This window comes from Megalobrama amblycephala, linkage group LG14 (assembly GCF_018812025.1).
Source record: "Megalobrama amblycephala isolate DHTTF-2021 linkage group LG14, ASM1881202v1, whole genome shotgun sequence".
Classification (NCBI taxonomy): Eukaryota; Metazoa; Chordata; class Actinopteri; order Cypriniformes; family Xenocyprididae; genus Megalobrama; species Megalobrama amblycephala.
Window position 1 is genome coordinate 6,640,892 of NC_063057.1, and position 15,114 is coordinate 6,656,005.

General features: G+C 37.5%; 1 protein-coding gene across 1 annotated transcript; it reads right to left on the reverse strand.

Annotated features, from left to right (window-relative positions):
- Positions 1-496: 496 nt before the first annotated feature.
- ccnd2b (cyclin D2, b) lies at positions 497-13,630 on the reverse strand. Its single transcript, XM_048154796.1, has 5 exons — positions 12,993-13,630; positions 11,643-11,858; positions 9,491-9,650; positions 8,461-8,609; positions 497-3,090 (listed from the first exon to the last, which is right to left on the reverse strand). Exons 1-5 carry the CDS (start codon positions 13,185-13,187, stop codon positions 2,938-2,940), a joined length of 873 nt encoding a protein of 290 aa, XP_048010753.1. The 5' UTR covers positions 13,188-13,630; the 3' UTR covers positions 497-2,937.
- Between the last annotated feature and the right edge of the window lie 1,484 nt (positions 13,631-15,114).

A 15,114-nucleotide genomic window follows, 5' to 3' on the forward strand; every position in this document is an offset into this window, starting at 1 on the left:
AATGTTGCTTTCTGATATCTGTTCCTGCTTTTTTAAACCTGAAATCAGTTTTGTAAATTGTAACTTCTGTAAATGGTTCTCCATCAAAAAAAATAAAAATAAATAAATAGACGTGTCTAATGCTTTCTTGAATCGCATTCACATTTCAAATCAAAATGGTTCCTACAATTAAAATAAAAAAAGAAACGCAACCTTTTGAAAGAATCACTCACGAGCTCTTTGTGACAGTAACTAAATTAATCAATTACACTCGAACAATTACTGAGCAATTTTATTCTACGTACCTGACAGTTTCTCAATCCCGTCTATTTTGAAATTCAAATTCCATTCCACTCGCTAATTATAATTCTATTGTGTAATTGGCAAAACACACCACACGAGGGCGCAATAATACTGAGTTATGCAGTATAACTCACATAAATCACCACAGAAGTTCTGAATAAAAAATAAATAATAATGATGATGATGATGATGATAATAATAACGAAATGAGCAGTTTAATTCAATTTGAGATTTATTGAATTGGCCAAAATGAGGTAAGTATTCAAACTTACAAAGGGTGATATTGCTGAAATGCCACTTCTTTGGATATTTTTTGGGGATCTGGAAGTGGAACTTTTAACAACAGGTGGCTGCTTCACCACAATTCAAACAAAATTAAAAAAAAAAATAATAATAATAATATTTTTTTTCTAAACAATATTTTGCCCCAGTCTTGCATCTATCATCTGGTAAGACAGTACATTAATACATGTTTGGTGAGTGTGTATCTGGTTAAAGAAGCTGGAGGCTTAACCTGTACGGTAACAAACTAGTTAAAGAGGTTCAACACCCCTTTTTAATCCTGTATACTCTTGACTGAAGTACTGTGAGGTAATGTGACTCTGGGCAGGAATATTATCTCAAAGGAAGGCGTTTCATAACACACATTAATATAATAGCTAGGAAAGAAGTCAGATAACAGTTAAGTTAGACAACATTGAACATTAAATGAGCCAAGACTGTTCATGCAAATACCTAAAAGTGTAACACTTGCATGCAGGTCCGTCTGCCAGTAAAATAAATGACAGTGTAAATGCAAACAGAAAACAGTCATGCAGCCACCATGAAAACATGTTCAATGATTCTGTGATATAGCAGCAACATGGAAACTGAAATTAAGGTATGCAATAGCTCTTTTTTCATTTTTCTTTTTCTTTTAGCAGCACTGGAACACAAGTTCAAACGTTTATACAGAAATAAAGGAACTGGGAAAAACACAAAATGAACACAAGGATATAATAGCACACAAACTCACTGAAAACTAAGTGTGTGAAAATTACTCCAAAAAAAAAGAAAGAAAGAAAGAAAAGAACATTGTTTCAAAAGCACTCAAACAGCACAAACTTTGAGTTCATTTGCATAGATGTGTTGGAATGGCACATTGGTCACAACACGTTATATTTTAAGTAAACATCTTTCTTTTAGGTCCACAGTAAAGAGAACTGACTAGAGAAATCAATTTTCAAAAGTGCAAGAACTAATGAAGAGAGAAAGGAAATTGGCATAATGTTTCAAAATATCTTCTTTCTATGAGAATGTTCAAGTAGATGTTCAAGCTGATATTTTGACAAAAGAAAAGAAAATAGACTAATAAAATAAAGTGATTTATTGAAATTTGATGATGTCCTATCTATGCTGTCATGAATTCAACACAACTAAAAAATAAAAATAAAATAAAAACATGTCAAACCTCACCATTTCTATGGCAGCTGACTGTTAGATCAGTTTATGGTCTAAATATGTTGGTCTAAAATTAAAACTATAACCCGCAAGCACACCTAATATGGGAAACCAGCCCCAAAACAAAAATAACTTAAAAAAGAAAAACAATGCCAAAAAATAAAAACCCTTGCCCTCCTCTTGTATACCAGGGATAACCAGCGAGAGGTGATGTCTGAAAGTGCATATGTATCGTGGATTTGCTAGGAAGGATTTTAAGACTCCCAAATTATTAATCTGCCATAAATCCCTTCAGCATCGCGAGTGTCTCTGACCCACATGTGATGGTGTTCGAAAACATGTCAAATGAGCAAACAGCACCACATTTTATTCATCACAAACTTTCCAGAAACCACCTGTCTAAAACCGTTCATGTTTCAATCACGTGCAAAATCTTTCAATCTTTCACCTCTTTTATTCCTTGCCTACCTCACCTTTACTCCACCTTCACTACATACTTAGTGTCTATCTGAAACCGTCCTGAAGCTGTGATGGTCACCATGCATGGATAGAAACTTTTAACATATATGCGTATTGCATGCAGTAACATTCATCTGTAAATAATCCCTATGCTAATGGAGTTACTCATACCCGAATAGTAACTCATCAGATCATTGTATTAATAAGAAAACTGATCCCACTGAAAGGACACATGGATGTCTCTGACTGTAGCTTTTCGTGGGATCGCATCTGGATGCACCCTAAATTACCTAGTATATAAAAAAAACGGCCTCTGGGAATTACTAAAGCAATACATTCTATATGATAAAAAGCATAATATTCTTAATAATAATAATATGAATTCTTCTTCTTCTTCTAATTATTAAATAAAAATATCAATAGTATTAATAGATACAGTTGCATATGATAGCCAATACAGATGTATGCTCTTTAATAAGTAATATATAGCATACTGCATTATTTAATCATGTTTGAGGCCGATTCAATTTAAATTCAAGTATGTAAAACACCACCGCCTGCACATATGAGACGGCAGCAGCAGCTGTTTTGCTCCTTTATAAAACGTCAAGCTTGTGTTTGTATATTATGCGCATATGACCATGACGTCACAGTCACCTAATGTGGATTTGAAATAAAACTTAAATACAGTAATACAATAATAACTGAATCAATTATAGGCTGAGGAGGTGTGGTGGATAGGAACAGGAACTGACATCATAAATTGACATCACGGACATCTGTAGGGGTGGAGGACAGGTTTTGCGATTGCGTCCCTTTGCTGGCTCTGCCCTCCTGTTGTTGTTGACTTTCTTTCAGGCTGCTGGTCAGTAACTGCTCAATCTGCTCTTGACATGATTTCAGACAGTCCTAGAAGAAACAGAAGGAAAGAAGTAGAAACCAAGGTAAGCACTATACGCACTAGTTTCATCCTCAAATGCACTGCATACTGACATGCTGCACAAAAAATTGACATCATTTTTTTAAATGCTACAATTACGCAGTTGTGCAATTTTTTGAATGATTTGTCCACAACAGTCTATTATTGTATGGACTGCCTAATTGGATATGGTGATGGTAAAAAAAAAAAAATGAGATGGGAGAAAAAAAATTGTATTTCAATGCTTTTGCATTCTCTTGCAAATTGTTTGTGTTCCCCAAGAAAATTTGTGTTCGCTCACATAACTATTGTGATGGAAATAATATGAGGTATATTTCAGTGCTTTTGTGAGAGAATGTAAAGTTTCTCGAGGGAAAGCAATACTCTTGCCAGAGAACGTAAACTTTCTAGAGGGAAAGCAATACTTTTCCAGAGAGCGTAAAGTTTCTTGGGCTAAAGCAATACATTTGCGAGAGAACGTAAAGTTTCTCGGGATAAAGCAATACTTTTGCCAGAGAACGTAAAGTTTCTCGAGGGAAAGCAATTCTTTTCCAGAGAACGTAAAGTTTCTTGAGGGAAAGCAATTCTTTTCCAGAGAACGTAAAGTTTCTCGGGATAAAGCAATACTTTTGCCAGAGAACGTAAAGTTTCTCGGGATAAAGCAATACTTTTGCCAGAGAACGTAAAGTTTCTCGGGATAAAGCAATACTTTTGCCAGAGAACATAAAGTTTCTTGAGGGAAAGCAATACTTTTCCAGAGAGCGTAAAGTTTCTCGGGCTAAAGCAATACATTTGCGAGAGAACGTAAAGTTTCTCGGGATAAAGCAATACTTTTGCCAGAGAACGTAAAGTTTCTCGAGGGAAAGCAATACTTTTCCAGAGAACGTAAAGTTTCTCGAGGGAAAGCAATACTTTTCCAGAGAACGTAAAGTTTCTCGGGATAAAGCAATACTTTTGCCAGAGAACGTAAAGTTTCTCGAGGGAAAGCAATTCTTTTCCAGAGAACGTAAAGTTTCTCGAGGGAAAGCAATACTTTTCCAGAGAACGTAAAGTTTCTCGGGATAAAGCAATACTTTTGCCAGAGAACGTAAAGTTTCTTGAGGGAAAGCAATACTTTTGCCAGAGAACGTAAAGTTTCTTGAGGGAAAGCAATACTTTTCCAGAGAGCGTAAAGTTTCTCGGGCTAAAGCAATACATTTGCGAGAGAACGTAAAGTTTCTCGGGATAAAGCAATACTTTTGCCAGAGAACGTAAAGTTTCTCGAGGGAAAGCAATTCTTTTCCAGAGAACGTAAAGTTTCTCGAGGGAACGCAATACTTTTCCAGAGAACGTAAAGTTTCTCGGGATAAAGCAATACTTTTGCCAGAGAACGTAAAGTTTCTCGGGATAAAGCAATACTTTTGCCAGAGAACGTAAAGTTTCTTGAGGGAAAGCAATACTTTTCCAGAGAACGTAAAGTTTCTCGAGGGAAAGCAATACTTTTCCAGAGAACATAATGTTTCTAGAGGGAAAGCAATACTCTTTCAAGAGAACGTAAAGTTTCTCGAGGGAAAGCAATACTTTTCCAGAGAACATAATGTTTCTAGAGGGAAAGCAATACTCTTTCAAGAGAACGTAAAGTTTCTTGAAGGAAAAGCAATACTCTTTCAAGAAAACGTAATGTTTCTCGAGGGAAAGCAATACTTTTCCACAGAATGTAAAGTTTCTCGAGGGAAAGCAATACTCTTTCAAGAGAACGTAAAGTTTCTCGAAGGAAAAGCAATACTCTTTCAAGAGAACGTAAAGTTTCTTGAAGGAAAAGCAATACTCTTTCAAGAAAACGTAATGTTTCTCGAGGGAAAGCAATACTTTTCCACAGAATGTAAAGTTTCTCGAGGGAAAGCAATACTCTTTCAAGAGAACGTAAAGTTTCTCGAAGGAAAAGCAATACTCTTTCAAGAGAACGTAAAGTTTCTCGAAGGAAAAGCAATACTCTTTCAAGAGAACGTAAAGTTTCTCGAAGGAAAAGCAATACTCTTTCAAGAAAACGTAATGTTTCTCGAGGGAAAGCAATACTCATGCCAGAGAACGTAAAGTTTCTCGAGGGAAAGCAATACTTTTCCAGAGAGTGTAAAGTTTCTCGAGGGAAAGCAATACTCTTTCAAGAGAACGTAAAGTTTCTCGAGGGAAAGCAATACTCTTGCAAGAGAACGTAAAGTTTCTCGAGGGATACCAATACTTTTCCAGAGAACGTAAAGTTTCTCAAGGGAAAGCAATACTCTTGCCAGACAACGTAAAGTTTCTCGAGGGAAAGCAATACCTTTCCAGAGAACGTAAAGTATCTCAGGGGAAAGCAATACTTTTCCAGAGAACGTAAAGTTTCTTGAGGGAAAGCAATACTCTTTCAAGAGAACGTAAAGTTTCTCGAAGGAAAAGCAATACTCTTTCAAGAGAACATAAAGTTTCTCGAGGGAAAGCAATACTCTTGCCAGAGAAAGTAAAGTTTCTCGAGGGAAAGCAATACTCTTGCCAGAGAAAGTAAAGTTTCTTGAGGGAAAGCAATACTCTTTCAAGAGAACGTAATGTTTCTCGAGGGAAAGCAATACTTTTCCAGAGAACGTAAAGTTTCTTGAGGGAAAGCAATACTCTTTCAAAAGAACGTAAAGTTTCTCGAGGGAAAGCAATACTCTTTCAAGAGAACGTAAAGTTTCTCGAGAGTAAGCAATACTCTTGCCAGACAACGTAAAGTTTCTCGAGGGAAAGCAATACCTTTCCAGAGAACGTAAAGTATCTCAGGGGAAAGCAATACTCTTTCAAGAGAACGTAAAGTTTCTCGAGGGAAAGCGATACTCTTGCCAGAGAAAGTAAAGTTTCTCGAGGGAAAGCAATACTTTTCCAGAGAACGTAAAGTTTCTCGAGGGAAAGCAATACTCTTTCAAGAGAACGTAATGTTTCTCGAGGGAAAGCAATACTCTTTCAAGAGAACGTAATGTTTCTTGAGGGAAAGCAATACTTTTCCAGAGAACGTAAAGTTTCTTGAGGGAAAGCAATACTCTTTCAAGAGAACGTAAAGTTTCTCGAAGGAAAAGCAATACTCTTTCAAGAGAACATAAAGTTTCTCGAGGGAAAGCAATACTCTTTCAAGAGAACGTAAAGTTTCTCGAAGGAAAAGCAATACTCTTTCAAGAGAACGTAAAGTCTCTAGAGGGAAAGCAATACTTTTCCAGAGAGCGTAAAGTTTCTCGAGGGAAAGCAATACTCTTGCCAGAGAACGTAAAGTCTCTAGAGGGAAAGCAATACTTTTCCAGAGAGTGTAAAGTTTCTCGGGGTAAAGCAATACATTTGCGAGAGAATGCAAAGTATCTCAGAGGAAAGCAATACTTTATCAAGAGAACATAAAGTTTCTCGAGGGAAAGCAATACTTTTGCCAGAGAACGTAAAGTTTCTCGAGGGAAAGCATCTCTGTTTTATCTACACTGAAAAAAAATGGTGAGGCATTTATTTTGAAACAATTTTCACTAGGAAATTGATAGTAAATCAAAAAGTGACTTCTGTGTGAATTGTGATGCATACATCAGTACACTACTGACACGAGACAATAGTGCAGTGAAATTGAATGCCGAAATTCTGACTGCACCTTAAGTTGGCAGTTCTTAGCCAAAATTAAATTGCAAACTGGTTTAGCCTTTATCCCGTTAGGCTACAAAGGACTATGTACTACCAAACAATAAGACTTTGACTTCTTGTGCCTGTCTCTTTCTGCAGTAATGTGGGAGGTCTGACGAAATGATCCCATATCAAACTCTCATCTTTCTCAGGATAATTGAAACCTGACAGACTGTTCTCTCTCTAAACCGAATGAGACAGACACAACAGGCCCTGTTGTCCTGACAACTACAGGCACAGGAAGGAATGGTTGCTAATGGCGGCATGCAGTGTTTTTTCCAGAACTTAAGATGGAGAAAAAACTTAACACATTACATTGAGGAAAGACAAAGAATGTGTTCAACCATATGAGTGTATGTGAGGAGTTTAAATGGGGCGTTAACTCTCTGGGTCTAATTAAAAAAAAAAGTTTTACTGTGAGACTTTCAAAACAGCCCTGAAGGCAAGATGTGTACGTTTGTGTAAGAGCGCGAGTGTGTGTGCAGCAGTGTGCTTTAATCCACAGATGTGGTTGAGAGGCCTGTGTCTCGCCACAAGTATGCAGCTCTAAAAACACACCGCCATCGTTGCACTGAACACACTAACATTCATTCATAAAATGACACATTTCTCCATTTCCATACAGTCATGCATGAATGTCCTGCATACGCACATGAATGCTATGTCAATCATTTGTCACAAGAAAAACTTGTACACAGATATACTCATTTAAAAACTTACAGTCTTTCTCTTGAGAGACCAACATGTCCAATTTAATGTTCAATACATTTGCATATAACCGCCTCTAGAGCCAGACATCGATGAATAGTTATACATCATTGCACCATAGGCCACGCCCACTGGCGTTCATATGCTTAACGGCTGACATTAGCCTACACTGAATGTGAGTGTTGCATCAAAAGCAAATAGAATCCATTATAATCACTGACACTGTCTACACTGGATACCCTAAACAGTTTCTGACTTCACGCACTTTAGTCTACCGACAATAGGACAAACGGAAGATCAAATGGAAGTATAAAGCAGTGTTCGCTCATTTTTTAGCAGCTCATTAGCTCATTTCTGTAAAGACTTCAGAAGGATACCAGCATCAGGAACAAGTGCATGGTTTATTTCTAATGCCGTCCCGGATTATATGTTTGTTCGGATAATTTGACTGCAGATTGTTTTGTAAACGAGGCACAGTGTAATGGAGTGTTCGCAAAGAAACTTTTGTTGAAAGATGAAGCAGCAAACTGTATTGACTCTGACAGCAACTGCATGCAAATAAACAATTTCATTATGCCCTGTCTGAAAATGACAGTTTTATATGGATAATGTTTTCAAAACACATACTCAAGTGTAACAGCGAGTGGGCGTTGATACTGTTTCCTATGCAATGACATTAGCCAATCATAACGGTGGCCGTTTACTGACAAACCTTAAAGGAGCCGCCCCTTAAAAACGGGTCAGAATTAGGGATAAAATATTAGTTTTTCCACGTTTTTTTTTTTTTCTCGTGCAAAAAACTTGAACATTATAAGTGAACCTCGAGGAACATATTAAAATAATTTTAAAAATCCATGTCATGATGACCCCTTTAAACACTGTTTAGAAACAAATGTGAGCTAATCCTGGGTGAAACAATATCTCAAAAGGTAATCTGCTATGTAGTATTGCAATTACTGAGATTTTGTTGAATTGTTTTAACAGTATAAAGATGTTGGGACACTTACCACCTCAGTGTGGGTGATTTTAGCCAGCAGCTCTGTCAGATTGTCCCCCCACAGATTTTGGCTGCTCTGGTTGGGCAGGAGGCCACTTACCGCTGCCCCCACACATCCTGTGGCGATCATGGAGGGAGGGTACATGGTGAAGCTGTGATCTGAGGAAAAAACAAACACGCACACATCCCGAAACATCAGTGACCTGGTCAGCGAGTTCCCTAGAACATTACTCACCTGCGAGAAACTTCAAAATACGTTTCTAGGAAACAGTTCTGATTACGCCGTCTGAATGAGGAGGTCTTACTTCATCCTACATCTGTTTTGAATTCCACACAAACTTTAACCTGACGTTCACACGCTCTCCGGTTTCAGACCTGTTTTAACATCACTACCTCGCTTAAATCCTCCTGCAGCTGCGAATGGAAACTGAGGAGAGCCTTCCTTCTCCTCCCACCCCTTCTTCCTCCCTCCCTTCATCTCTCAGAGGGCTTTGAGGTTCCAGGAACTACTCCCCCTCTTCCTCTGCCTTGAGATCCTGAGAACGGGCCCTCGGTTTTCAGTCGGAGAGGAAAGCCTCCTCTATTCCGTGCTAGAAGTCGCTGCTTTGTTGGTGTTAGCGTGTTGCTTTTTTCAGATGCAAAGGATGCAACAGTCATCCCTGAATAAACACTACACTCGACTGACTGCCGCAGTTTAACAGCTGTGCAGTAAACCAACATTCCTAACTTGAGAAAATTGTTAAACGCAACAACAAAAACACCAAAAACATTTGCAATAGCTCAACAAAAAAAAGCTCTTCTCATGTTTGCTTGGCTCATGTTCAGGCCTCAGCCACTTGAACAGATGCAGGGCCGCAGAAACACACCCAGTTAAATATAAAAACACTTTTATAGATGCAAATAACAAGGCAGAAAGCATCATAACACATTCACATCATGCATTTCGAACACAGAAATGGCTGTTTCAGCCTGTTATGTGAATTCAGCATGCCAGATTCTCTTAAACAGACTCAGTTCTGATGAATGCACTCAGCTCCTACCTGTTGCACACAGGGCGATGAAGGTTTGCGTGTGTTTGCGGATCAGCACCTGTCTGTCTTCAGGGAAGGGCAGTTTGTGCAGGATGTGTTCGATAAAGTCAAGAGGGGTGATGGCAGCCAGGTTCCATTTTAATTTACTTAGAACCACCAACTCCCACTCCAACAGAGAGAAAGGCACAAACAGAACAAGAGATAATGAATATGAGTGGCAGGATAACATACAGTGATTATATTACCCACAATACACCATACAGGACACAGAAAGCTTATATATATATATATATATATATTGCATGACATGATATATATCAATGGCATGCAAAATTTTGCAGCCAGAGATTCTACGTTGTGGACCTAGTAATGTCTACACTGGGAAAAAAATGGTGTAGGATTTACTTATTAAAGTAAATTTCTCAAATAATTACAAAGTGCCACATTGAATTAAACATGAAATTAAGTAGAAAGACTGAAATGCTATTTTCCTGTAAAACACACTCCAACAATCTTTGTTTTATGAACTTTACTGTCAATAAGTCCTCTGTCTTCAAATGATAACACAAACTATATGATATAAATACCATGGTACATTAATTAATTTCACAATCTGATGCCATCACTTCTCCATTGTTTGTCAATGAAAATGTTTTTGGCTTAATCAAACTCCTCACTGCAGTCTGCTTTATTGCCCCCCAATGTTTCAACTGTGCAATTGCAATCTAGTGTGGTAAAAGCTAATTACATGCTATACTTACTCCAGACTGAAACATTTAAAAATACAAAGACATGTGTTGCCTTAACACACAAAGTTTAAGGACAAATCATAGGCTGTACTGACATTGGTATTTAAAAAGTCTAGGTTGTGTCACTGTGTCACTCAACACATTCTCCAACATGTGATTCTTAAAAACTTGTGAAATTAGTCAAAGTTGCTCTTTAAATATGAATCTTTCTTGCCCAAGGGACATCATAGTTGTAAAATGAATCAGGTTATCATGTAAAGCTCCGCCCATTGTCTTTGATCTCCACCAACCAGATGCAGCATTCCATGCACACGCTCAACTTCCTTCCTCGCACGTGCCCGGCTGGCTTTGTTTCGCCTGCTGAAGCTGCTTTCTGAGAAACTCTCAAGAGCAGAGACATGAGGGGAAAAATAGCCCAAGGTGAGAAGCTCTACGCCCTTATTGTGTGCAGGACGTGTTGAGAAAGTGTGAAAGTTTTAAGTTAGTGAAAACTCTGCAAAGAGGGGACAGTCCCTGACAAAGTGACACCCAATCACCAATGTCAAGACTTCATACAGACACCTCCACCTCCGTCTGGATGCTTCAGTCATCTGTGCTCATAAAAATCCATACATCTAAAATATACCAAAATTTCCACTGCAATTTATGGCAAACCTTTTTTGTTTTGACCCAGTTAGACCAGCTGCCTTAATTTACCTTCCTTCCTGTGCTCTCGTTCTTCTTCCTCGGTCGATAAACACACATAACATCCAAATCATTTCAATTCAGACTTTACCAGGGTTTTACCAGCTCATATGTGATTAAAATAGACTGCCTGATGGAAGTAGAGTGTCTTTGCCAATTTACACTCTTAAAAATAAAAGTTCCAAAATGGGGTTTTCACAGTGATGCCATAGAAGAACCATTATGGGTTCCCCAAAGAACCATTCAGTGAACAGTTCTTAAAGAACCATTTTTATCTTAGTGTGAAGAGCATTTTAATAATCTAAAGAACATTGTTCCACTATAAAGAACCTTTTGTGCAGTGGATGTTAAGGGTTCTTCATGGAACCACAGATGCCAATAAAGAACCTTTTTTAAGAGTGTATGCATGGGAACCATTGAAAACCGTTCCCACGCTTATCAGAGATCCCTCACTCCAGCCACAGAGGCCAAAATCACAAGAGCATTTCATCTCAGCTCAAAGCTAAAGACTGTGTTCAATGTCAAAAACAACCATTAGGGGGCAAAGAAAGCTCTAAATGCACTTCCCCAACAATCCCATAGCTAAATTTCACAATAATAAATATATGATGAATCAGCAGCTCACAAACTAGGGCTTTATATAAAATATATGATGTATTTAATCTGGGGTTTAATTCAGGTAGAATTACACAACAGATGCTGTCATCAAGGCCATCAGCAGCTCTTACCAGCAGTTGTTGAGATGTAATAGAGTTGTCTGTGTACATGCAGAGCTTCCTGGCCGACAGCGGCTGGCATGCTTTTAATTTTGAAGCCAGGAAGAGACAAACGGCCCCTAAAAGCTGCAAAAAACATTTTCTTGTAGGAACTGCAGCTAAAAATCTGTCCAGGTAGTTCATAGCCAAGGGAAAGACATCCTCTTCACATTTCTCCTCTTCACAAACCTACAGAGACATGGACAGAATTAAGTCACAATTTAGGCTGTCTGCCAAATAGTGTGCATTGAACTTATTGCAACTTCTTTATTTTAAATTTTGTTTATATATGCTACTTTATATTAGCTCTATGCTTTCTTATTGCGCTTTTTGTAAGCTATATATGAATTCTACTTTATGTAACATTAGGTTTGTACAATTTGCAACTGCACTGTAAAAAAAAGAATTGTTGGTTTAACTTAAAAAAGTTAGTTGCCTTAAAATTTTGAGTTCACTGAAATTTAAAAAATTGAGTTAATACAATGAAGGCGATTGGTTTCATCAACAGAAACCCAAAATATTACGTTATCTGAACCAAATTAATTATAGAAGTTGATTTGACAAAAGAAAAAAGGTTGTGATAACAAATGTGTACAATACTGTAACTCATTTCGTGAGAAAGAGGAACTTTCCAGTGCAAGATCTTCATTCATTTCAAGCAGGGTGTGCTTTGAAACCAAATGACGCCCACACATGACTGCTTTGGTGATTCGTCACGTTAAAAAAATATGATCTAATACTTAGTATGTCAATGACAGCATATAATATCTAACATACGTGTCGCTCTAATTAAACTATATCCGACAATTAGTATGTTGTTTTGATGAAGTGTAATACATTTAAATCGACGATTCTCAATCTCAACATGGCTGCACTTTCGCACCAGGCAACTCACAGACTGTTTCAAAAATTCGCAAAAATTACACAAATGCATAAAAACTCTGAAAATGCACATGTAAATAAAGCACAGATCCTCATCTATCCAATAAAGCATGCCTCGAAGAAAAACACAAAAGCGTTTATTATTAAAATAACATGTATCGTGGAGTGTGGAGGTTTCAGCGATGCATTTCCTGCTGATTTCTTGATCAAACGCTGCTTGACAATATTTGCACATCAACGATGAACAGATTACACACATATATGCTTATGCATACAGGTGTGGATAAATGGATTTGAGTTTGAGAAATGGTTTTTGAGTTTGCCTGTCTGCCAAAGTCCAGCTACTTTATATACTTGCCAACATAATCTAGGCTACATTACATAATAGTCATTACACACTCCAACCAAACAATTTCCAAAAATAAACCTTTAACTACAAACCTCCAGCATCCACGTCGCGACCATCCGCCTCATAAAAGGCAGAATATCTGTCTGGACACGTTTAAAATAGGGTCCCTGCGGAACATATCTGTCCTCCACAGTTAGAAGACTTTGCAATACTCTTTCATCGCAGAAGATGTTGGGATCTCTCTGAGCTCGCATGATTGTGTCCTTTTCCAAGCAAAAAAGTTCCATGTTTGGGCTTTTCTCGGTGTTATAGGCTGATCTAATATAACCACCTCACAGAGCCAGCTGCATGTGGCTGTGCCTATGCGAAAAGGACGATGATGTTCTTGCCTTAGGCATCAACAGAAGTCGTCTGCACTCTTAAAACTTTCACTTTTTACATCACGGAGGCTGCATGCAGTGCAGGCACGAGTCTTTCTTTCTGAACTACAGACTACAGATGAAGCAGATCAACTCCTATGACTGCATGACCACCCAAAAGGCAATGTCGGTCCCTCCTCCTCCTCCTCAATTCACGTTGCAAAAAATGCTCAAATTCTTTCCTTCCTGCCCAGTCATGGCAGATGCATGACATTCTAGCCAATCTATTTATTAATCCGCTACTCAATCAGTCGTGCAAAATACATTTAGTGCACTGAAACAGGTCCCGGAAGGGATAATTCTAGATTTTTTTTTTTTTTTTTTTTTTTTTTTTTTTACAAGCATGACATAGCCTGCATGACACATGATATGATTTTTTTTTTTTTTCGGATTATTATTTCCCCTCACGTGCTGATGCACATGTCCAATTCATTTTACTCACTGCTACGATTTACTGGTGAATTAAATGACCCCATTCATATTTACTGTGAGTGCTACCATTTAATGCACAATTTAAATGCATTGTTTGCACATTATGCACGCTGGTAATAAATGGGTTAAATGGATTTAATGTCTCACTATAAGAGTTCTGATTCATGCACAATGGAAATCCCCATAAAAATATAGGGCCTACATTGACAATTTATCACTAAATGACTTACAACAATGTACATGATTACTGCTTGTGGTAGTGAAGAACAAAGCAACAGACACAAAAAATGACACAAAGACAGAGCCTTCAAAAGGGGAAGTGACAGGTTGTGCTTGTTGGGTTACATAATGGTGCAGTATGAATAGCCAATAAGAGAGCAAGAAAAGAGCTTGAATAAACAACTTTTAGGTTGTGCTATATGATAAAAACATGCTGAAATGTGTGGTCCTTCAAATAAAAAAAACTTTCCCTCACCCGTCTGTCTGTCTTTCTCCGTACAGCAGATGTTGGTGCGTGAGAAATAACTGACGAATTAACCATGTGTTACAGCCCTGAGAGATGAATTAAATGATAAGCTGCCAACCCACAAACCAACACAAATTATTCATTAATTATTTGATCATAACAGTCTGTGACAGGTGATGAGGGTGAAAGTCAATTTTGAAATGGTGTCTTGAGTAACACCCTTTTTATTCTGATTAATAGCTAATAAGGTGTCTTTTGTGTATATGTTTATGTACGGTTAGTATGAATATGTGTTGTAAATGGAGCAGAACCTATACCGTATTTCTGAAAAGAGACAATGGTGCACAGATGCAACATACACTTAAAAATAAAGGTTTCAAAAGGTGTTTTCGCAGTGATGCCATAGAACACTTAAAAGTTTTACTGGCATTGATGGTTCTATGAAGAACCTTTAACATCCATGGAACCTTTCAAAAGGTTCCAAAATGTTCTTTATTGTGGAAAAAGTTTCTTTAGATTATTAAAATGTTCTTCATACCAAGAAAAAAATGGTACTTTTAAGAACTGTTAACTTAAAGGTTCTTTAGGGAACCCAAAATGGTTCTTCTATGTGAAACCCCCTTTTGAAGAACCATTTTGCCAAAAACAAACAAACAAAACATTTAGAACATTTTTTCACTATAAAGTACCTTTTGTGCAATGGAAAGTTTTCATGGATGTTAAAGATTCTTTATGGAATCATCAATGCCAATAAAGAACCTTTATTTGTGAGTGTAACTTAAAATTTGGTGAGGCCTTTTTTAATCACGTTGATTAAACTGTGAAGTTGATTGTACAATAACAGAAATATAGACAAAATAATATCATTTAAAATACATCTTTTCTTGGCTCAAATGG